A 23,792-nucleotide genomic window follows, 5' to 3' on the forward strand; every position below is an offset into this window, starting at 1 on the left:
CATAGTCAAAGGCATATACAAGGGGCTGGCATTGTGGCACTCACAGCAGGTCAAGGGGCCACCATGTGGCACACACAGCATGTCAAGGGGCTGGCATTGTGGCACTCACAGCAGGTTAAGACCCTGGCATTCCATATCAAGAACTGGTTTGAATCTTGGCTGCTCCACTCCTGATTCAGCACCTTGCTAATATGCCTGGGAAGATAACTGATGATGACCCAAGTGCTTGGACTCCTGCCCCCAGCGTGGGAAACCTAGATGGAGTTCCTGGCTTCGTAGCCCTGGCTGTTGCAGGTATTTGGAGAGTGAACCAGCAGATGGAAGACTTCTCCCTCTTTGTCTCTCCTGTCTCTATAGCTCTACTTTTCAAATAAATAAATAACTTTTGTTTTTTAAAAAAAGTCACATACAAAGCTAGCTGCTCCATAGAGCTAAATGTAGCTAAAGCCCAAGACAATATTTTTTTTTCCTATTAAAGATAAAATCTCATTGAAACATTTTTGCTTGTCGTTGGCTGTTGAGATTCACTGGGTAGCATCTGTCATTGAAGGAACATGGACTTCAAACATGCAGATTTACCATCCCTGTATTTCCTAGTCGGCAGCATATTCTGTCATCTGCTTATGCTGGAAATATATTCCAGGATTTTCACAGCACATTGGGAGCAGCTCCCGCCCACTGAGACCACGGGAGTGTAAACTGTAGATAGCGTCGTCATTAAACTCATAAATCCATGTCATTTGTGTGTCACTCACTTCATCCTCATTCATCACAGAACAGCCATCCGTTTGAGGATTTTGAAGAACGGTTTGCTGCAGCCATCCCGGTAAGACTGAGAGGGCCCTGTCTGCTTAACTGTTTCATGACATCATCCCATCATTCATCCCATGCTCATCACTCGTGCCTTGTGGTTCCAGAACAGAAACCTGCCCGTGGACTTGGATGAGATTTTTGAGGCAACAAAGGTAAGGCCTCAAGGTTCTCACTGAATGCAAGTCACTCTGGTCATTCTCATACATTGCCTGTTTTCCTCACCCACTTGTTTGGATGGCAGGCACTCCATTCTATTGTCCCAATTGTCCCAATTGGTGCCAGTTCTAATGTTCACAGGAAGATTATGGGTGGCGCAGAATGGAAGGGTATGTACACTCACTCACGTGTGCTTGTGTGTAAGAGTGTGTGTGCTGGAGAGAAGAGGGCACTGCATTATTCAGCAAATATTTATGAAGTCCCTACCATGTCCTCTGCATTCCAGTAGTGTTAGAGGCACAGTAAGGAGGAAGCTTATAGCATAACCTAGTGTGACATTGCATAGGACAGGATGGCAAAGGATAAGATAGGATACCTTAGCATTTGGGAGTTTGCTAAAACATGGTATGGTAGGAATTCATAAACAGGATATGACAAATACACCACTGAGAGTCAAAAATAGGCAAGGCTGCTCTTTACCCAGTATACTCTAGCATAGATGTACTGGTTTGCAGCCAGTGCTTGTTCAGATTGGCTGAAGCATTGGCCAGTGAATGCTGTCACCCCTGAATACAGGGTGCTAGGAGACCTGTGGACAAGAGATTGTCAACCCTGGCAGCAGTTTAGAATCACAAGGAATGCTTTCAAAGTTCCAGTGACGTGACTCAAACCAGTTAATCCAGAACCTCTAGAGCTGGGAACCAAGCAGAAGTATTTTTCCCCAGATGAATTCTGTGTTCCCCCAAGCCAGCAAATCACAAATGGAAGTATCAGATAGGCTATGCATTGAATTGGAAGAAAGTCTTCTACTTTGTGTCCTGAAGGATGGGTGGGAAAGACAATGGGGGAAGGAATATAAGTTCTAGGGAGGAGGTGCAGCATGTGCAAAGTTCTGAGATGGCCCCTCCTTTCATAACTCCTGGTGTGTCTGTCTTCTGTAACACTGCATTGATTGTCTCGGTGGGTGTAGCTTTCTGTAAAACAGCTGGCTCCTAACACTAGGAATGCCTTACTTGTCTCTGTTTCCCCTGCTGTTGTCACAGGAGCTGATGCAGGGTAGGGATCCCCATGTCTATCTGTGAGAAGGGGTTTTGGTGATCAGCCCGTGACATCCCAGCCTGCATAGGAGTGCCTTCAGAATTTCTCTTTGGGACGATCCAGGGGTCCCGGACTCAGCTTGAGAGCTCTGGACAGCACTTCCCGATTTTCCTGGGAAGCCACTTTGTCCAATGCAAAGAATGGCTGCAGAGCTAACAAGTCTGACAGAGACATTCAAGGGCTACCTCTAACATCTAAGCCACTTCTTATTTTTTTAATTTTTAAATTTAGTTTCATTTTATTTTAAAGGCAGAATCATATAGCCAAACAGATTTCCCTTTTGCTGGCTTTCTTCCTCCAGGCCAGATAGACACCAGGAGCCAGGGACTCCACCCAGGCCTCCCATGTGGGTGCATGGACCCACATACTGGAGTAATCACCTGCTGCCTTCCAGGCTCTGCACTAGAAGGAACCTGCAATGGAGGGTGGAGCTGGGACTCACACAGGGTACTCGAATATGGGATGCAGGCTTCCTAAGCAGAGTCCAGTAGCTGTACCAAATGTGCACCCCCTGAGCTATTCTCCACTGACCCCGGCAGCTTCCAGTATCCCTGGAAAATGTGCCAGGGCATAATAATGGAGTAAAATCTGCCATGTAAAGTTCCATCCCTCGGAGCTTGAAGACAGTACAGAGAAATGTCAGTAATAAAAGAGCCTTACTCCATGGCCAGTGGGACCTTGAGATGCCATTCAGATGACTAGATGACTTCAAGGGGCTGAGCCTCATGGCAGACCTCATAGGAACCCTGGCTTCTGGCTAGAGAATATTGTAGTGCTGGATTTTGACCATTTAGCAAGGCTAACTAGGGCTTGATAGAGTGAGAGATAAGCAAGATGCTGGCTGGTCAAGTCCATCTTAGCTTCTGCCTCTTTTCGCTGACTGATCACAGGCAGATCTCTTAATTCAGCCTCAGTCAACTCATCTGTGAAATGAAGACAATGATAGCCCACTTTTCAGTGCTCAGGGAGTGTCCAACATGATGATAATGTATTGGAGAGTGCATGGTAAACTGTAAAGTGTCTTACACATGGAAATTATTAGTTTTATTCTCTGGGGATCTTTAATATGATTAATTAGGATAATATTTTCAGATAGAACATGGTTTATTAGGTTACAAATTAAAGGACTGGGGTTAACATGAGAAGGAGGGCTGTGAAAGTAGGTACTATTCCTGATTCTCAATCATATGTGGTTATTAGGATTATTTTTAATTTTATAGCCCAAGAATCCCCCTTTTCTATAAAATTTAATTAACTCAAGATTCTATTGAAACAGCAATTCAGTGGAATGAAATAACAATCTATGTTTTATGCCTCTGCGTGTTTTTCTCGTTTAATCCTTGAGTGAAAATCATCTGGCAAAAGGAAAGTCTATATCTCACGAATGAAGGTTATTTTAAAAGTTGTGCTTAAGGAGAAAATTAGCCAATAAATTCTATTTATGATGTTAGTAAAAGTATGCCATGAGTTCAACACATTTGAAATGTAAATTGTGTGACTTAATTATTAACTTCATTTTAATATTTTCCTAACACTGAAAATAGTTGTGAGCCATTTTAAAAGCGTGGCGCTCCAATCGGCCTGGAAGCATGATTTGAATTCATTAAATAGATGATTCCTTTTCTGAATCTGGGAGAGAGTCTAAAGGGCTAGCGGAGTTGTATCAAATCATATGAAACATGGCTGATGGGCTGAAGCTTTACCCCCGAAAAGCACTGAGAGTCCAGCCAGGTTTGGGGGAGCACCCAGCACCCTGGCCACCTTGCTCCCAATGGCTGCTGCACTGCTGTCCTAGGAGGAGGCATCTGGTTAGTAAAGGGCTGGTGGCAATGACTGAAATGCACTCAAGCCCACCCCACCTTGCTTCACCCACCTCCTGTCTCCCACCTGCATGCAGTTAACCCACAACAGCTTCTCTCCCCACCTCCCCATGCTGTTGGGCCTCTAGCCTCCTCACTCTTGCAGACTCATCTGTCCTTCAAGACTCAGATCTGAGTGCTTTTCTTTAGAGAACCCTCGTGAGACTTCTCTGCCCAAAGCTGGCAGTCATCACCTGCTCTCTGAGGCGATCCCCCTGCACCACAGAGAGAGCTCCATCACTTTTCCTGTCACGTCACATTGAAATGATTTCCTCCTAGGAGCTCCCTGAAGGCTCAGACTTGGCATTTCTCGTCCTGTTTCCAGCACCTAGGACAGAGCTCCCACCTAACAGCTGTTCAACATTTATGGGAAAAGCATTGTGTGGTTGGGAAGGGAATGAGTACTCGTAGGGTGCTGCAGTGGGCCAGGGACTGCTGTTCAGTCTGAAAGCTCCAAGGGGAGAAGAGTTCAAAGTGGGTCAGCAAGGCTAAGCTGCTTTTCTATCAGCAGAAAGGCTCTTTTGTGCCTTTTTAACTAGGCCTAGCTAAACCTGCAAGAAAGTCCTGCCATATCACCAGTTGAGTATCTGTTATCCGAAATGCTTGGGGCCAGAAGTGTTTTGGATTTTGATTTTTTCCAGATTTTGGAATGTTTGCATATACATAATATATCTTGAGGATGGGACCAAAGTCTAAACACAAAGTTCATTTACGTTTCCTATACACCTTACACACATAGCTGGAAGGCAGTTTTATTCAGTGGTTTTAGCATGCCAGCATGTTGATGAGACTCTTCAAGAGAGGTCAGATGTGGAGTTTTCCAGTTGTGGCATCTTGTGGGTACCCAAAAAGTTGTAGATTTTGGAGCACTTGGGATTTCATATTTTCAGATTAGGGAGACTCAACCATAATATTGTCAATCAACACAGGAAATACTGGCATCTCCATCATCTAGCTGAGGGAGCAGTAGCTCTGGGGGGTTGATCCCTGAGTATATCCCCAGGTGTGGGACCCTCCCCTGAGCCCAGAGCTCACTCACTTGACAGGAGGAAAAAGCACTCCTTTCCTTGTGCAACTCCTAGAGATCCCGTCACGACCTGAGAGTAGAAGTTGTGTGTAGGTCCCCTGCGTGACAGGGCAGCGGGCCTCTCCCTGTGCCTTCTCTTGAGTGGTGTCTTTAGGTTCCCTCAGTGAGAAGCTAGCACTTAAAGTATGAGGAGGAGTGGAGAGTGGGTTTCCCTCAGTAGACAGATTTGCACAGAGCATGCGATTATATTTTCTTGTAATGAAATCAGGCTGTTTGGTTCCTAGCCAGAAACTCTGCACAGTATCTGAAGCAGGGCATGCATGCAGATTAATTTCTAAGTCTGTTTGAAAGGGCTTCTTCCACTTCTGTGGCTGGCCTTGCTCAGACACCCTTGTGTGATGGATGGGAGGATGGATGATAAAGTGGCTGCAGGGATGGAGTTCCTGGGAGTGATTGATCATGTATATTTTGGGCTCATTTTGATGCCCTTCCTGGTATTAAATGAAATGTTTTCTTTTCCTCCAACTACACTTTTTTTTTTTAATTCTAACATGAACTCTTTAAGGGGCTACATATTTGACTACATGCTCTGTATACAGAAAATTTGAATCCTGGCCTAGGTGACCTTGATACCACCTCCATTAGATTCAAGTTACTCAGCTGCAAAAATGGGGGTGATTCTTACTTCCCAAGATTAGTGTTATTGGATGCACTTGCTGAGAAGCAAGCATGAAGTCAAGCTTTGCTGTATTCACACCAGAAGGCACCTCATATGTGTGAATACACTCGTGACAGCAGAACACCGATAATGGGTTTGCCTTCCTCCCTGTGCTGGTATTTGGCAGTAAAGAGCTGTGCAAGGCGTTACTTTTTCTTATGGGATGTTGCTGATGGGCAGTCTTGACCAAGCCTGGATAAACAGCCAGACATTCTGAAACACAAATCGAACCTGGATACATCTGAGATGTTGCCTTTGAAATCGTGAGGTTTGGGAATGACTAACTGGACTTAACCACTCATAGGGTCATGATGCAAAGGAAATGTTGTCCTGTTGTTAAAGCAATTCCCAGGAGCATCAGTGTCCCTCGTGGTTACGTGGTTGTCTTTCTGTCTTTTCAGGCTGTGACCCAATTAGAACTTTTTGGGGACATGTCCACCCCTCCTGATATAACCTCTCCCCCCGTAAGTATGCACCACCCTCGGAGCCCTGCATTCCTTCCTGCCTTTTCTTTCCTTGGTGGCTCAGGGGCATGACAGTAGGCTCTGGGAGAAAGGCTGCTGAGAGCTGCAGCTCCTTCTAGTTGTGTGACTTGGGCAAGTTCACTAGCTATCCTGGACCTTGAATTGTGAGCTATGTTTCTGTTTTGAGAAATAAATGAGCCTATCCCAATTCCAAGACATAGCCACTGGGAAGAGAGACATGAACAGATGTGCTTCCTGCCTAGGAGGAACTCATGATCTAGTCGGGATGGAGGACAAGAAATTCCAGAGGACATGAATGGTGACGGGGCATGTGTCAGCACCTCCCATGAGCCGGGCAAAGTATAGAGGTCAGCCCAGTGCAGGAAGCGACTCTGCCCTTCTCCTGTTCTGACCTCTCCTCTCTCCTTGCCCTCTTTCCTTCCCCCTCTTCCTCCTTTTTGCTTCCACTTCCCCTCCTCCCTGCCTTGTTCTTGGCAGACCAGGACCTGGAACTTACTGAGCTTCCCAGGGGGCTCTGGATTCCCAGCCACAGCTCCAGCCAGGCCCTCTCAGTCAGTGCCTGCAGGTCGACCCAGAGTACAGGGAGCCCTCGTTTGAAAGTGAAAAGAAAAATCCAAAGCAAAGCAAAAAATCCAATCCGAGTGCTGGATGCTTTCAAAAGCAACCCAGTGGCCAGGGGAACTGGCCCCTCTCATACCGTTTCCCCAGGGGAAGGCAGGGCGCAGTCAGCCACAGCTGTGCCTGTTGAAGCTGCTGGGTAGGGACAGCTCCTCTGGGCACTGAACAGTAGTGCAAACTGGGGAATGGTGCTACGGTTCACTGGAGAGATGCACATCACGGAGAAGAGGCCATGACCCACCACTGCAGACAGATGGCACCAGACACTGCTGCCCACAGCTGCCACCAGGGAATCTAGGCACAGCTGTCCTGCTCCCAACACCTGATGTCCAGAGCAGCCACTAGGGGAGGAGCCACAGTTCCTGTCCCCAGGGAAGCTGGACAGCTCATTTTCTCCTTCGTCCGTGGACTAACAGCTTCATCCCGGGCACTCGCGATTACAGAACTGTGAGGCTCTGAAGCGAGGAAAGTCTGAAAGGATCTTGCAACATAGCCCCTTCCTTTTACAGATGAGCAAACTGTGTCACAGAGCACATGTGACTTGCCCAAGGTCACGCAGGGGAAAAGAGAATAGCACTGGATGTGTTTAAAAGAACAGCAGCTCATGACTTCGTTTCTGGCCCTGAACCCAAGCACAGTCCAAATGGGTACTTAATCCTTACACAATGCTAGTCGCGCCACAATCTGCTAGTCTAAAAATGGCCTTGTCTAATTGCCATGGTTTCAGGATTAATTGCTTGCATCAAACAGACTTATAGTCTATAAGCAAAAGCCTGTTGTATATGGGTATGAGCATTTAAAAAGATGAATTCTGATGATTTCATTCCAATACTTTCCCCCTTACCTACCTGATGATGCAGATCTTTCTGGGATGCTAGTACAGGCTAACCAGCTGTGCAGGCATTGTTACCTTATGGTCTTCTTGAAAATATTTACTGTTTTTTCCAAGTGCAAATTCAAGTAAATTCCTGGAGGCAGCATGATGAAGGGGCAGTGCTCTATTTGTTAACCCTTATTTGTTCATTGAGTTGACAACTGTTCTTGACCATGTGTGAAGTGACAAGTCCTGAGCATCGCACGCAGTGGGTCTTGAGTGGGCATACTTGAGTTTTAAAGCACTCCCTCTAAACCGTGAAAGCCAAGTGTGGAATAATTTTATGCCCTAAAAATACCCTCCAAGGGACAGAGATTCAAACTAAATCATGATACTGATCATGGTTTTTAGCATCTACTGTATGCCTATGCATGGTGCTAAATAATTTAAATGATATGGAATAGGAATGCTTCAGATGCACAATCTCATTTACTCCTTCCAACAGCTCTTAAGGTGTCATTTTTCCCAGGCCATTGGTAAAATCTACGTGCCATACCAGAGTCTGCATGACAAAGAAGGGGCCTGGACCTTGGCTCACTTATACATCCCCCACCTCCTAATCTCTGTACCTGCTGCTCTGTCCTTGGTGAGTGCTGAGCCAGGTCTCACACATCCCTGGGCTCTGTCTCTCTACAGACTCCTGCAACTCCAGGTGATGCCTTTATCCCATCTTCATCTCAGACACTTCCGGCGAGTGCAGACGTGTTTGGTTCTGTACCTTTCGGCACTGCTGCTGTACCCTCAGGTAAGCCCTTTTCACCCACTTCCCTTCTTTGGCTTCTGCTCACCAAGAGAGAGAAAGGGTTGACTGAGCCAGCCACCAGATTATGCCAAAACGCCTATGGAGCCACCGTTCTCTCCTGCAACTCTTAGATGACGCTGAGAAGCTGCCATTCAGGTGGGTGATGGAGGTGAGGTTCAAAGCTCTGATACATGGTTGGCTGGAATCAGGTGACACCTTGCCTGGAATGGCCAAGACTCCAGGTACACAGGTGTACAGTTTGGTGAGCATGGTGCCCACAGAGCTTTGTAAACAGTCCAGGTCCTTTCTTTCCATGCACCTCTGCCAGAGGAGAGAAGGTGGTGAGCAGGAGAGCCAGGTTTCCACAGACCTCTTGAGACCAAATGGATAGGAACAATCCGTCTTATTTGGCACTGATTCAAAGAAGGGCCAGGTCTCCCACAAAGGGGCTGTGGGGACCCTATGGGGTTTCGGGGATCCTATGGGATGAAAGCAAACTGCTGACAGTGAATCGGGGCAAAGAGGAGTGATCGGTATCAGTGATTCAGAAAAGATTTGTTCTGCTTTCCAAATATTCTTCAAAATATATGTACTACTTTTACAGAAGGGAAAAGTCTGTGTACTAACAGTATTGCAGGTAGGACCACAGGGATCTTTGTTCCCATGTCATCTGGTACTGTGGAGCCAAGACACTGTACTTGGAATTGGCCAAAGATGGTATTAATCTTGTTCTTTGCATACATGGGAGACTAACAAATTTCTGTGTTTTCCTTTAACTACATACTTGAAATCTGTGGCTTTATCTTTCTCTCTTCTTTTTTTTTTTTTTATAAATGGCATATGAGAGTTTGAGTATTTCAGAATACAAATCATCTTTTTTTTTTCTATAAATAATGACTTTTAATTACTTGGTGTTAGAAGACAATTCTTACCACCAAATATAAACCTTGTTTTTATTCAAAGTAAATTAAAAATTCATACCCTGTTCTGAAATACGGTTATTTATCATAAGCAGGCAATCGTTGTGAGCTCTTAGAAACAATAGAGGGTGGTAGCCACTGGATCTAATAGTTTCAAATCTGCAGGTAATGTAGAATGTATTGAATTACTGGATTTCCTAGTAAAATTTCATTTACTCATCCCTAAAATGGGACAGTGGCAATGACTAATTTTCCTTACCTAAGATGGATATTAGACTGTCCTTGGGGGTCAGGTATTTGAGCTGGCAGTGAAGGCACCAGTAGGGATGCCCACATTTCATATCAGGATACCTGGGCTCCACTCCAGGCTCTTCTCCCAACTCCAGTTCTTGCTAATGTACATCTGAGAGGCAGCAGGTGATAGGTCAAATAGTTGGGTCCTCACCACCCACATGGGAGACCTGGATTGAGTTTCTTTCTCCCAACTTTTACCTGGCTGAGACCTGCATCTGGGGAGTGAACCAACAGATGGAAACTCTGTGTTTTATGTGTGTATGTGTGTGTGTGTATGAGAGAGAGAGAGAGAGAGATGAAGATAGAGAGAGAGATAGACAGAGACAGAGAGATAGAAGAAGAGAGATTTTTTTAAAAAAATTTCTTTGGCAATATTATAATATAACGCTATTGGAAATATGATTAAAGTTTTCCAACAGAATGTACTACTCTCCTGTGTTTTGTTTTGTGTTCAGAATATCTATGCTTTGTCCCCGTTGTTTTATTTTTAAAAGAGAGAGAGGGGCCGGCTGTGGCGCAGCGGGTTAATGCCCTGGGCGGAAGTGCCGGCATCCCATATGGATGCAGGTTCAAGACCCAGCTGCTCCACTTCCAATCCAGCTCTCTGCTATGGCCTGGGAAAGAAGTAGAAGAAGGCCCGAGTCCTTGGGCCCCTGCACCCACATGGGAGACCCAGAGGAAGCTACTGGCTCCTGGCTTCAGATCGGCACAGCTCCGGCCATTGTAGCCAATTGGGGAGTAAACCATCAGATAGAAGACCTCTCTCTCTCTCTGCCTCTCCTCTCTCTGTGTAACTCTGACTTTCAAATAAATAAATAAATCTTTAAAAAGAGAGAGAGAAAAAAGAAACCAAGAGAGAGCACTTCCTTCCTGTTGGGGAGATGGGTAGTAACACACATAAACAATTTGTGTAGTATGTTAGAAAATAAGTGATATGGAGAAATGAAAGCATCAAGCAGGGTATGGGGGATTTAGAATCCCAAAAGTGAGCAGGTGTGAGAGGACTGTGGTCAGAAGGGGCTCTTGCACAGGTGAGATGTAAGCAGAGTGCAAGGTCTAAGGCGGATCTCAAACAGGTATTAGAGTTAATGTCTTAGAGCGGGTTTTAGAGTTAATGGTTAACGGAACACTTTGAGACTTCCTAGTCTCATTCCCTTTGCTTTAGGTGAGAAGATGACACTGGGATGTAATACCATAGCTCTTCTGGCCCTAGCATTTTATTAAAAACACCAACAGGACCTTTCCTGTTGGACAGAATACCATTCAGGGCCTTCTCCCTACCTGCGCCAGATTAGGGGCTTCGAATACCTGGATTTTAATCTTAATGCTCAACCAGAACTGTTGCAAGGAGAATAAGCTGCTTCCAGATCTGGTTCCTTCCACTGTTGAAACAATCGGTATATTACCTGCAAGGTTTCAATGTTAGAACATGTGTCTAAAATGAACTTCAATTAGCATATTTTTGCTTTCTTTCCCCACTTGAAATATATTTAAAGTATGCTTCAGTGTTCATCAATCTAGGGTGTTCCTCTCTAAACTGGCCTCTTCCATCTCTGTGGCTGTTGAATGCCTGTCTACTTGTCACTCGGTGATTCAGAGACAGGAGTGGACTTAGTTACCCCTATGCAGTGGTTGGTTTCCTGCTGGGGGCTTTTGAACATGATGGGCCAAATCTGAATACTAGCTCTGTTTTTTTTTTTTTTAATATGTTTTAGACTCCTGAGCAAATTATTTCAGCCGTCAGAGTCAGAGCTTCTTTATCTTTATAACTTGGTGAGCGAAAAAGTACACATACTTTGAAACAGTATCAGGGGAATTAAAAAAGAAAATAAAATTAAGCACCTTAAAATGTAGGCATATTTTAGATAATTGGTGGAAAATTTCATTTTTTTAAAGAGTTATTTATTTACTTGAAAGTCAGAGTTACACAGAGAAGGAGAGGCAGAGAGAGAGAGAGATGTCTTCCATCCCTAGTTCACTCCCTAGATGGCTGCAATGGTCAGAGCTGCGCTGACCCGAAGCCAGGAGCCAGGAGCTTCTTCCGGGTCTCCCACGTGGGTGTAGGAACCCAAGGGCTTGGGCCATCCTCTACTGCTTTCACAGGCCACAGCAGAGAGCTGGATAGGAAGTGGAGCAGCCAGGACTCGAACCCGCGCCCATATGGGATGCCGGCACTGCAGGCAGTGGCTTTACCCACTATGCCACAGCACCAGCCCCAAAAGTTTCATTTTTGTTACTACTCTGGCATGTACAGTAGAAGAAAATATCTTGTCCTACCCATATGTTTTTATTGACCTTCTTGGAATGCAGTCATTTAAGTGTAAATATTAAAGTTCAAGTTCTCAGCCTTTTTAAAAATATTTATTTATTTCAAAGGCAGAGCTACCAAGATGCAGAGTCAGAGAGAGAGAGAGGTCCTCTGTCCAATGGTTCACTCCCCAAATGGCCACAGTGGCCAGAGCTAAGCTGATCCAAAGCTAGGAGCAGGAGTTTCCTCGAGGTTTCCCACAGGTCCAGGGGCCCAGACAATTGGGCCATCTTATACTTGCTTTCCCAGGCCATAGCAGAGAGCTGGATCAGAAGAGGCACAGCTGGGGCCCGAACTGACACCCATATGGGATGTTGGCACTGCAGGCAGTAGCTTTTACCCACTATGTTCCGGCCCCAGAACATTATTCAACTGCTCCATTTTTCACTGCATTTCTAGAGACTGAAACAGTGACTGGCACCCAGTAGTGATATTTTTGAATGAATGAGTGCGTGAGTGAATGAGTAAAATTAAATAATGTACGTAGGAGGGATCCTGTAAGTTCTATATAAATGTTGGAGGGATCTCTCCATTTTCTGTCTTCTTATGTTATTTTAGTCTGGTTCCCCCTCTCCTTGTTTCAAATAATGAGGTATCCCCAGGTGTGCACATCTGGCTATAAACTGTAATTTTCAACACCTTTTAGAAATCTAATTGCAAGGCAGTAAGGCAGGTGTTGCCTTTCACTTCCCAGCAAGGAAATTTCTGATTGATCTCAACTCATGGCATAAGCACATGCTCCTTGGCACCCCCTCCCAGTGCTTTTCCACATTAGCAAGTAAACCGTTAACACCCTTGTTAAGTGGCTGCAGTGGCAGCCACCAAGGGGCTCCCCCGGTCCAGGGCCACCACAATCCTGCTGCTGAGGTGTCCCACCAGCTGTGCACTATGCCATGTGGCCAAAGGTTCTTGGTACACAGGCATGGAGAGAGCCCAGGCTGCAAGGACCCCCCCAGGAAAAGTGAATGAGGCCTGCAAGCTCCCAAACACGATACCCAATTACCCTCTGCTTTTGAATATTGTACTCTGGTCTGGAGCAGATGGCAGGAAGCCAGAGAGTTGTGCTAATAGCTCTCTCCAGAAAAGTATGCACAGCCCATCTGTTAGTTCCTTGTGAAGAACAGAAAAAAAAGAGGGGAGGGGGGAAAAGCCTGCCACCAACAGAATTATCAGAGATCACAACACATGGATGCTGGAGTTCAGCTGTCCACTTGGAACAATGTGGTAGAGGCACCAATTCCTCCATGGCTCGCCCACCCTTCTGTGGGGCTTCTAATCTCAAATATTCTTGGAGCTCCTAAGGTGTGTCCGCAACCGACAGGTACAGAGAGAAGAATGAGCAGTTACTTTCTAGGGAAGATAGAATGACTGGGTAATTACAACATCATGTGATGGGTGACGTGAAGGATGTGATCACAGGGGACAGTGCCGGAGATGGACCAGCTGAGCCCAGAGGGCAGGGAAGGCTTTCAGCAGAAAGCCTTTGAGTGTCAAAGAACAGATAAGGGGTAGGGCCTGCCAGGCAGACAGACCTTTGGAGACAAGAGACACTAGGTTGCTTGCTAGCTGCAGAAGGGAAGGTGCCAGTGAGGGCACTAATTGAGGATGGTGATGCGAGGGCCAAGGGGGCTGACCCCCAAGGGCTCGTAAGCCAAGTGAAGGCGTCTGAGCCTTATGCTCAGAATAATGGTGTGCCAAATTTGCATTTTAGAACATCCTCCTTGGCAGTGAGGCGGGTGGAATGGAAGCCAAGCAAAAAGGAGGCAGCTGGAGACGGAAGCCTTCTGCCCATTCGCCAAAATGGGCATCAAGCCTGGGGTGGCTGGAAGATCCATAGATAAGTCTCCACCTGTCAGACCAGCACCCCATTTCATAATGAATATCTGCAGTGTGTCCTCTGGTGTCTGCAAATGAAATCATAGATGATTTCACCTGCCAACACAGTTTTTAAAACCAATGTAATGTCTTTACTGGAACGTAAGGTAAATAGAAAAGAAAGCTAATTCATAATTAAAAACGTATTTTCAATAAAGAAATTCTCAGACGTGAACACATGAGAAAAACGAAGTAGTCTGGTGAATCACCATTGAAAGCCACAACTACAAGCAGAGGCTGATATGGGAGTGTTCCGTTCGTTTGGCCGTCATGAGAAGTGTTTCTGTCAGAGACCACCACTTTCCAAAATGGTGGGCAACTCTTGACTGTATTCCAGACAAAACAAAACACAGACTTTCCTCCATGTACGCAGTTGTCATACTCCTGGAAAATTAAGTACACCAAAAGTTGGTAAACAAAGTACACCAAAGCTTGGTAAAGAAACCAAGTGTCCTTGTAATTCAAAGTAAATTCTAGGCCCCAGTACTCATTGAAAGTTTGTAGAGTGCTTCTCTGTTGTGCACACATCACAGGTATCCACTAACAATGCTCTGAGCCCCCTAAAAGCTAGTAGTGCAACCCCCTGCAATTATGGAAACCAAGACACAAGCCACAGACTCACTTATCACCCCTAGGGTCAGTAGCACTCCCGCTGAGAACCAATGAGCCAAAGCAAAGCAAATCAGAATAAAATAAAGGGTTGCACAGTTCTTTTTCTGCTGAGAGATTCACGTCACTGCATTAGTATGTGATAGGCAAAGCAGTGTAAGCAGCTTCCAAGCTTGAGAGGTCTTTGCCACTGCTTGTCACCCTTGCTTCAGTGCGTCTGGACGAACTCATCTTACAAGGGTACTCTCAGTTGTGTTTGCTGAATCCTGTGAAGCATCTAACACTGCTAGGTCAGTTACCAAAAAGCCTGTGTGTCCTCTCTTTGCGCCTCTGCAGCTTCTTCTCAGGGATATTGTGGCATAAGGGGCAAAATGGACACCTGGCAGGGAAATGGCTAGGCCTTGAATATTGGCTGTATCCATTATCAGTCCATTGAAGGGCTGGTGGCTTTCAGACTGGAGCCTGTACACAAGTGTTTGGGCTCACCAGAGTCGTTGACATGATCCAGGATGTGGTAGTTGCCATGGCACCTACCCCTTTATCCCTTTGGAAGTTGCTGGGATATCTGTATCCACTGCTTCCTTTGTCCTGATCTCACCACACTGCACCTACAAATCCTTCTAACAATCAGGAAAACACTTGTTTCAAGAGGTCAGGCAAAGCTGGCTTCTAGATCCTCTACCTGGCCTGATTACATGTCCCCCAGGCTCAATTGCACGTGTGTAGGTGGCCTTTGTGCTGTCTGAGAAGGGTGGGGACCATTGGAAGCATGTGAATATCCTACAGGCCTGCAATGTACAAAACAAGTCAGCGGTAGACAAGGTCCATTGACTGGCAAAAATCAGACATGACCTTGGCCATCTGAGTTAGCAGCATGGCAGAGAAAGAACACTGTCTTCAGGATCAGGCCACCTCAGTTTAGATCCTGATCCTACCTCATGCCACCTAAGTTATTGTAAGCATGTTGCTTTTCCTCTCTAGGCATCAATATCTTTATTCTTAAAGCAAAGATAATGTAGCTAACCTGCTGGGATTTTGTGAATGTACAAAACACCTAATAGTGTACCTGGCATATGATAGGCACTTAACAAGTGGAAGTTAACACCATTACTATTATTCTTGTAAAAGTGGTACTTGTGCTTCTGCTAAAATGTACAAATCTCACTGGAAAAAATAGTACAGCATACAATCACCATGAAAAATTCGCAAGTACAGGTCTTGAAGTTTTACATTTCCCAACCTGTAACTACCACTATATGTGATGCCCCTGGCTAGGTAACAACCTTCATTATTTTATTCTCTAAAATTAACATAATAACACAGAAATCGCATATAAAGCCTCTCACTGTATTCAAGCAAGATATTAAGTACTTTGTAGGCTTAGCCTGATTCAAATCATACCTAATCAAAGCTAGCATTTTTTATAAGAATTATTATTTATTTTAATTAAAAGTCAGAGTTACATAGAGAGAGGAGAGGCAGAAAGAGAGAGAGAGGTCTGTCATTCGCTGGTTCACTCCCCAATTGGCCACAATGGCCAGAGCTGCGTCGATCTGAAGCCAGGGACCAGGAGCTTCTTCCGGGTCTCCCAAGCGGGTGCAGGGGCCCAAGGACTTGGGCCATCTTCTACTTCTTTCCCAGGCCATAGCAGAGAGCTAGATCAAAAGTGGAGCAGCCAGGACTCGAACCATTGCCCATATGGGATGCAAGCACTGCAGGTGGCAGCTTTACCCTCTATACAGCAGCGCCAGCCCCAAAGCTAACATTTGCTGAATGGTCATGAATGAAATAAATATGTAATCTCAGTGTTCAACCCAGTGGGACAGAAGATATTGTGTGCCCATTTGACAGATAAAGACATAGAACCTAAGAGTGGCAATTAGAGAGATTAGGGGTGGCAGCCTGAGTTTTAACCTAGGCCTTTATAACTCCTACACTTGGGTTCTTAATCACTTTGCACAGTGCCTCAGTGCTCAGTAGAAAGTATGCACACCCGCATTTACAGCAAAGCGACCGACTCTTAGGTGAAGCAATGGAGAGAATCCTAGCTCTAGCAAGGAGGAGCAGCAAGAGAATAACCCAGGCATGCCTGTGAACTGTCCTCTCTCTTTCTACTGAGACTCGTGGGCTGGCAGATTTCAGAAACCTTTAACAACTGAGGAAATGCTATTATAATGTCCCAGATATGTACCCAGCTTGCTCCCTCAGTGTGTTCGAGTTTCTGCTGATGAATCGTCTCCTAGGAGCTGGGTCCCCTCTGGACTTCTCTAGGTTAGCCTTCATGAACTTCTCTCTTCCTCTTCTTGGCATCCCAGTCCCTAGATACCTGGTACTTGGTAGCTGCTCAGTATGTCTCTGTCAATCATTGAATGCATGCATTCTGCTTTCTCTCCCTTCCCACCCTTCCAGGTTATGTGGCAATGGGCGCCGTCCTCCCCTCGTTCTGGGGCCAACAGCCCCTCGTGCAGCAGCAGCTCGCCATGGGTGCTCAGCCACCAGTCGCTCAGGTGATGCCGGGGGCTCAGCCCATCGCATGGGGCCAGCCGGGTCTCTTTCCTGCCACCCAGCAGCCCTGGCCCGCTGTGGCCGGGCAGTTTCCGCCAGCCGCCTTCATGCCCACACAAACTGTTATGCCTTTGCCAGCTGCCATGTTCCAAGGTCCCCTCACCCCCCTCGCCACCGTCCCAGGCACGAGTGACTCCACCAGGTCAAGTCCACAGACCGACAAGCCCAGGCAGAAAATGGGGAAGGAAATGTTCAAGGATTTCCAGATGGTTCAGCCTCCGCCCGTGCCCTCCCGCAAACCCGACCAGCCCTCCCTCACCTGTACCTCAGAGGCCTTCTCCAGTTACTTCAACAAAGTCGGGGTGGCGCAGGATACGGACGACTGTGATGACTTTGACATCTCCCAGTTGAATTTGACCCCCGTGACTTCTACCACGCCATCGACCAACTCACGTGAGTGCCCCTCACTTAAGACGCAGGATTTACTCCGTTGATAAAGTGACAGCTGCTTGTATCTGAATTCATCTTGGTTTGTTAGTGTCTTTAGGTGGAGAAAGGGAAAGGTAAAAAAAGAGATCAAAGTATACAAGTACAAAAAGACACAGGAGCAGTGAGTGGTGCTGTAGGTTTCTGACCATCGGAAGACACGTCTAAGTTTTGTCCATCTTGTCTGTTGAGATTGCTACTAGTAATAATAGTTACCAGTTTGGGTGCCACCGAAGGCATACTGGGATACACATTCTCTACATGCCCTGTGTCTGTTTTAAGACTTTTATCAATACTTATGACAGGTTCTGTTAAACCTGTTTGACAGATAATGAAAGTAAGCTTCAAAGACAGAGATACCAGACTGCTTCAATTGACTATAAGCCTAGTATGTTTCCACTGTGTCATTCTGTCTCTTAGGATTTTGTTGGTTTTCTCATTCGTTCATTCATTTATGTGTATTCAAGCTTATGATATACAGGTTTTAACTGATATAAAAATGAATAATGAATGTGAAAATCTATATTTTTAGGGGTCAAATTTAAAAATTAGATTAGAAAATTAACATCAGGAGGAAACTTAGTGCAGAGTTGCAGCAGCCTTAGAGCTTGTACCATTATTAGGGGTGAGTCCAGATTTTGTCTCAGAGCTTCTAGTAGTCAAATAGAAAAAAGTGACTGCACAGAAAGTGCTGGACTAAGAACCTGGGGACTACCTTTATTCCTGAGCAGATTTGTACTGTGGGGTGGGTCATTTGATTTCTGTAGGTGGCGGTTTCTCATGTGTCCAAGGCTATGGAGTACTAAAAGGATTCAGTAGTACATGTAGCAAAACATTATCAGGCTAATGACATTTGAAGTACTACCAGCATCAGTGTTACCAACATTCAGTGATTTTGTGCAGAGTCCAGGCCCAGGGTTCTACTGTTGGCTCCTCCATTATAAACTGTGTCCTTGGGCCGTCATGTGACTTTCCTGAGACTCCGTGTGTGACATTGGTAAAATAAGTGAATTGATTTGCACGAGCAGTGTGCCTCCTTCTAGTTCTTGCAGTCAGTGATTCTACCCCAATTCACTTTTCTGCTGCAAACATCTAGAAAGCAGTAACCATGCAGCCAAGTCAGGATCCAGACACGCTTGAGCACAAGTATGCTTATTCAACACAGTTTGGGGAAGGTGATCTGTGACCCAGTCTGCACCTTGACTATAGAAAAGGGAAAAGAAAAAGCTCATGGTACAATGCATTTGGCATTTTCATTACTGTCACAGGTGATATGGATCACTGCATGGCCAACACAGTGAATTGTCAAAAAACAATCTAATGTTAATGCAATTAGGTTATGTCATTCCAGCCAGGTTCACATGCTATTCTGAAAATGAATGCCTTCAGAGTGCACTCAGGCTGTATGATCTACACAGTGATCCATGTACTCAAACTCAACGAGCTTCAATGAAGAATAATGAATACAAAATGAAGTGCTAAAGAAAGCCCTGTATAAGTAAGCAAGCACCTTTTAAAAACAAAGCTTGCTCTGTCAGTGGGCTTGTGTGTCTGCTACAAGTGAAAGAAATTTAAGTTCTTTGAGGACAGGGAATATGTCTTCAACAATCCTACACTTCCCATAATTCTCACAGAGTGCATAGCCTGTTGGAGGCATTTGGGAAAGGTTGTAGAGAACTAAATGAACAAAGTAAGGCCATTCAGCTACTCTTACTGCAGAGCAAAATTTTGCATCCTTGACATTATTGACATTTTGGGCCAGAAAACTATGTGCTATGGGCAACTTTCTGGTACATTCTAGGTGTTTAGCAGCAACCCTGAACTCTACATACTAAATGCAGGTAGCATACCTTCCCTCCGGTTGTGGCAATCAAAAACGGTTCCAGATATGGCCGGATGTCCCCTGAGGATGAAATCACCCCAAAGTGAAAAGTGCTGTTTTAGAGTACACAAATATTCTGTAAAACCTTCTAAGGGTTAAGACACATGTGTCAATAAACTCCTGTTTATGCTCCCCGTTGATTTACTTGCTTACGTATGAGCAGTACACTTATTAGAACTGGCAGCTCAGCCTGGGTTCCCATCCGCTAGTAAACAATAAACCACTTCAAACACTATTTAGAATCCCACTAAGCTAATGTTTATTAAACCTCTGCTGTCCATCAGGGTGTTTTTAGTTAGCTTTAAACCCACTGTAACTAGTTTGTTAGATATAACCAAAATAAAACAGAGTTCCTTTCAAATTAAAAAATGCCAAGTGTATTATTTTAAAGAAAATTAGTAAAACTAGTTTTTATAGTCTCGTACTCATCAATACCCTCTAAAGAATATTTTGAGTGGTTAGAACATAAGTGAGCCTCAAATAGCAAGAGCCCAACACCCAATTGTACCAGTGTCAGACAGTCTTGAAACCCAAGGCTGCTGTTTCATTGCTGTGTTAACCCTGAGAAATCAGCTCACTAATCTAAACTGTGGTGTTTTTTTTTTTTTTTTCATCTGGAAAAAAAACAAGTTCAGTGACACCTAGAAGTTGTTTATATTAGGGAGAATAATGAACAGGAAGTCCCTAGTAGTGTCTGAGTCAATGACACCTTATAAATAAAACATGAGGAAGTAGCATTCCCACCCTTCATACAGGTTCACCAGGGCAAAAGGTACACACTAGGTTTTGCAGTCATTCACTGTTTCATAAAGTGCCAGATTTTCCAAGTTCAGGAATGTGATAATGGGGACGGCTCTCTCCATGCCTTTTGAAATGCAGCTACTAAGTCAAGCCATGCCTCCTCCTCACTTGGGACTGAGCCAGTGACTGGTATTTTCTGTGCCAAATTAGAAATTATTGGAAGAAGAGTGCTTTGAAATGACAGATCTGTTATAAGGCTCTGGAACAAATGAGAGAAGGGACATGCAGGAAGGTCGGCACAGCAAATGCAGATCCTTATAGACTCAAGTTGCCATCAGCCACAGCCATCTCCCCAGAGTACTGAGTCCTTGTTTATTCAGTACCTACTATGTGCCAGAATTCAAAATGTGGTTTTACCAGTTGCCATGAGCAAAGTAGCAACGTTGCCTTTCCTGATCTGTAGAACTGAGATAACCTCTACCTCAGAGAAGGTTTATGGGAATTAAAGATACTGTCCATAAAACTTCTAACATGGCTAACTCGTCAAAGAATGCAAGCCAATGCCCCATAGTTCTCAGCTTCAGTATGCATGGTGGGTTCTTAAAACACAGAGCTTCTGATTCGGTAAATGAGTCATAGGGACCAAGAATTTTCATCTCTAACAAATTCCCAGATGATGCTCACATGCTTTGGCCCAGGGACCATCCCTTGAGAACTACTGCCTTACCCATCAATGTGGATCTGCTCCTTCCTTACCATCGAGTGTGTGGGAGCCCAAGATAAATACGTACCTAGGGGAAACTCAGACGTTCAGCTGATTAAGGTTGGCATGGGAAGACGAGTGCAGGGGTTGACTTGAATATAAGTAGATCCCTGGGCAATAAATGGTTGCAGCCAGGCACTCACAGCATTTCTTCTTGTTTTGTGGTCTCTGTGTAGCTCCAACCCCTGCCCCTAGACAGAGTTCTCCATCCAAATCATCTGCATCCCACGCCAGTGATCCTACCACCGATGACATCTTTGAAGAGGGCTTTGAAAGTCCCAGCAAAAGTGAAGAGCAAGAAGCTGTAAGTCACCACTTGGTTATTGTCTGGTTTCGTTTTCCCTTCGAATTAAAACTTCCTTGGGGAGAGACTGATGATGATGTATGCAGAAGCCTATATAGCAAAGAATGCTGACTCAGACTCCACATTTCTTAAAGGGCTGCTCAGGGGCTTTCTTTTATGTTCATATGAGTCGGCAAAAAGCACTGTCCTTTTATGAAGCTGTGACTACAAGTTCTTACGAGGGTAGGGGACATCCTCGAGCTGAAATTGCTCCCTTCTTTAAAATCACTAACTGTATGTACTGCATGGAAATATTCCAAGTTGTCTTATATTTGCAGCTGTTGGAAAGAGAAAACAGCAAAGTCTTATCTTTTTTGTGTTCTAGCCTGATGGGTCACAGGCCTCATCCAGCAGCGATCCATTTGGGGAACCCAGTGCTGAGCCCAGTGGCGACACTCTAAGTCCACAGGCCGGTAGCTAGAAAGCGCGGGTCTGGGTAGGTACCTATCCTTTCTATCTCCTCCACCCTTAAGCTAGCTGCCTTCCCTGTCTCTAGTTCTTCACTTCTGAAGTCGCATTCCCGAAGTTCATGTTGTCTGCCTCCTTGCTGGAGCTGTATCCTGATGCTCACACCACCTCTCTCTGCCTGAGCTGTGTTACCAGTGTTTGTACCACCTTTCCCTGCTTGGTGTCTGCTTTGCACTTTGTGTTTCCTCGTGGATGCATGGCCTTTGACTTCTACCGGGAGGTGGGGATAAGGGGAAGAACTGAAATGGTCCCATTATTTTATTAATGATATGTTCTGAGTGGGTGGTAGTGATAGAATGGGGCACGGCCAGTACTGCTTACTGCAGCTTTGGTTTCTGAAATCATCAACATTCTGCCCACTCTGATAATTTCTCAGTGGCATGTGCTTTACTCTTTTAAGCAAAATGTCACTGCGTTTGCCTGCACTCCGCAGATCTAAAGGGGTCACCAGTCAAACACACTGAGAAGCCAGACTATGAAGCAAAACAAGCAGTGCTTGAAATAAGATTGATCGAAATGTAAGATCTGAGTAACCCTTTTGTGTAGCCAGAAAGGGCCTGCACTCTTTCTCACGTGAAAGTGAAATTCAAAGCCCAAAGATGTGGAGCGTTCACTTGTCGGCTCTGCCGTCTGCACCTGTGCTACTGCATGTGGATTGCACGGAGTCACTTCAGATTCCATCAGCAGCTACTCGGAGAGAGGTGTCCTTACATTTACTAGAAGTGGCTTTTGGCACTTGAATTTCAGTACATCTGATTTGATCGCAAGAAAGAGGAGCTGATGAAGCAAAGCTTCTCAGGAGACAGAAGTACACCTTGTTACCTACACATGATTTCTAAGGTCACTCCTTGACAAATGCGTTCAATTTTCAGATACTTTTCTAGTTTTCCATAAACATAGAGGACTGCAAAGCCATCCCCAGAGAGCTCCTTTTTTCACTCCCCAGCAGCATGGCCAGAACCCTTAAAATGGAAAACAGTTTTCACTGCTCATAAATGGATTCTCAGTGTAAGTCACTGTGACACTTATTGAAAGCTGACACAGTGTTTGGGAAGCGCATTTTGTTAATGGATTTTATGATTAAAAAAAACTTAGCATACTGCATATTTGGCCACATTTTATGTCAGTACAACAGCACATAATGATATATCATACCATGGAAAACCACATAATACCCATTCAAAAATTCAGTCTTGCAAAGTTTTTTTGGGATCTAATCTATTATAGGTAAAGTCAATGCTGCAGGAGAGGGAGTAGTTGGGGATTATGGGCGGATGCCTTGGAATGGTTCCCCACAAGGTTTTCTGTCCCTTGCATATGTTGTATTTTATGTGCTCAACTTTTCTTGAAAAGTTTGGTGAATGAACTAGAGGTGACAGGAACCATTCATCAGGATAGCAGCAAACATCATCTTCAAATTGAAGTTCTTCTAAAAATCAAAGATGACTTATACCATTTGTAAATCAATGTATCAAACCCTCATCTTTTTGAGCCTGTTCAGCTTGAGAAAATCACTCAAGCTGAGCTGTTTTGCGGGGCTTGTTTCTGTTCTGCATTTGATGCTTTATGCAGTACCCCCAGCCATGGCTGAGTTGTAAATGGGCATAGCATGATACAGTAGCAAGACTTCAGGATTTGGAGCTTGAGTTCAGATCCTAGCTCAGCTACTTAAGATTGGAAAACCTGGGGCAAGCACTGTAGTTTCTTGTGAGTCTCGATTTCTGTGTTTGCTAGCAGGGGCTTTTCTTATCCATAGTATTATTTGGAATAGCATATGTCAGCATCTGGAGACAGCCATTTAGCACTCAACTTTAAGCTTAAATTTTACAGTAATATTGTCAGAGTCCAAAATCTGGCTTCTCCACATTCTGGTTATGTGATCCTACCGAGATTTCATACTCACTTTCTAATCTTATTTTCTTCACTTGAAAAAATACAGATAAAAATAGTGTGGGCTTCATTGGGTTATTCTGTGGACAAAATGAGGCGATGAATATGGCACCTTCAGCCCCGTCTCTGGCACATATAAAGCACCCAGTAAATGTTATCACCATCATTATATTCACCACTGTATCAACACCACCACTGCCATCAGCAGCAGCACCACTGTCATGACCGCCACTACTGCCACTACTACCATCACCCTTACCACTACAGCGAGCAGCAGAACCCTCGGCCTCATTTGTATCATTTGTGCTCAGTGAAGGT

At 45.0% G+C, this 23,792-nt stretch overlaps 1 protein-coding gene across 16 annotated transcripts in view; it reads left to right on the forward strand.

Annotated features, from left to right (window-relative positions):
* Positions 1 to 23,792, forward strand: part of DAB1 (DAB adaptor protein 1) — a 911,827-nt gene that overhangs the window by 871,475 nt on the left and 16,560 nt on the right. For 12 of the 16 annotated variants that reach the window (XM_051857724.2, XM_051857725.2, XM_051857727.2 and 9 more), the window contains 7 exons: positions 776 to 826; positions 918 to 965; positions 6,073 to 6,135; positions 8,285 to 8,393; positions 16,806 to 17,354; positions 20,950 to 21,077; positions 21,442 to 21,552. In XM_051857724.2, coding sequence (XP_051713684.1) covers positions 776 to 826; positions 918 to 965; positions 6,073 to 6,135; positions 8,285 to 8,393; positions 16,806 to 17,354; positions 20,950 to 21,077; positions 21,442 to 21,537 — 1,044 coding nt within the window. In that variant the 3' untranslated portion in view covers positions 21,538 to 21,552. The remainder of the gene's footprint in view (positions 1 to 775; positions 827 to 917; positions 966 to 6,072; positions 6,136 to 8,284; positions 8,394 to 16,805; positions 17,355 to 20,949; positions 21,078 to 21,441; positions 21,553 to 23,792) is intronic. The other 4 variants (XM_070078443.1, XM_070078446.1, XM_070078447.1 and 1 more) reach the window with 2 other exon arrangements.

Source organism: Oryctolagus cuniculus, chromosome 7 (assembly GCF_964237555.1).
Source record: "Oryctolagus cuniculus chromosome 7, mOryCun1.1, whole genome shotgun sequence".
Lineage (NCBI taxonomy): Eukaryota > Metazoa > Chordata > Mammalia > Lagomorpha > Leporidae > Oryctolagus > Oryctolagus cuniculus.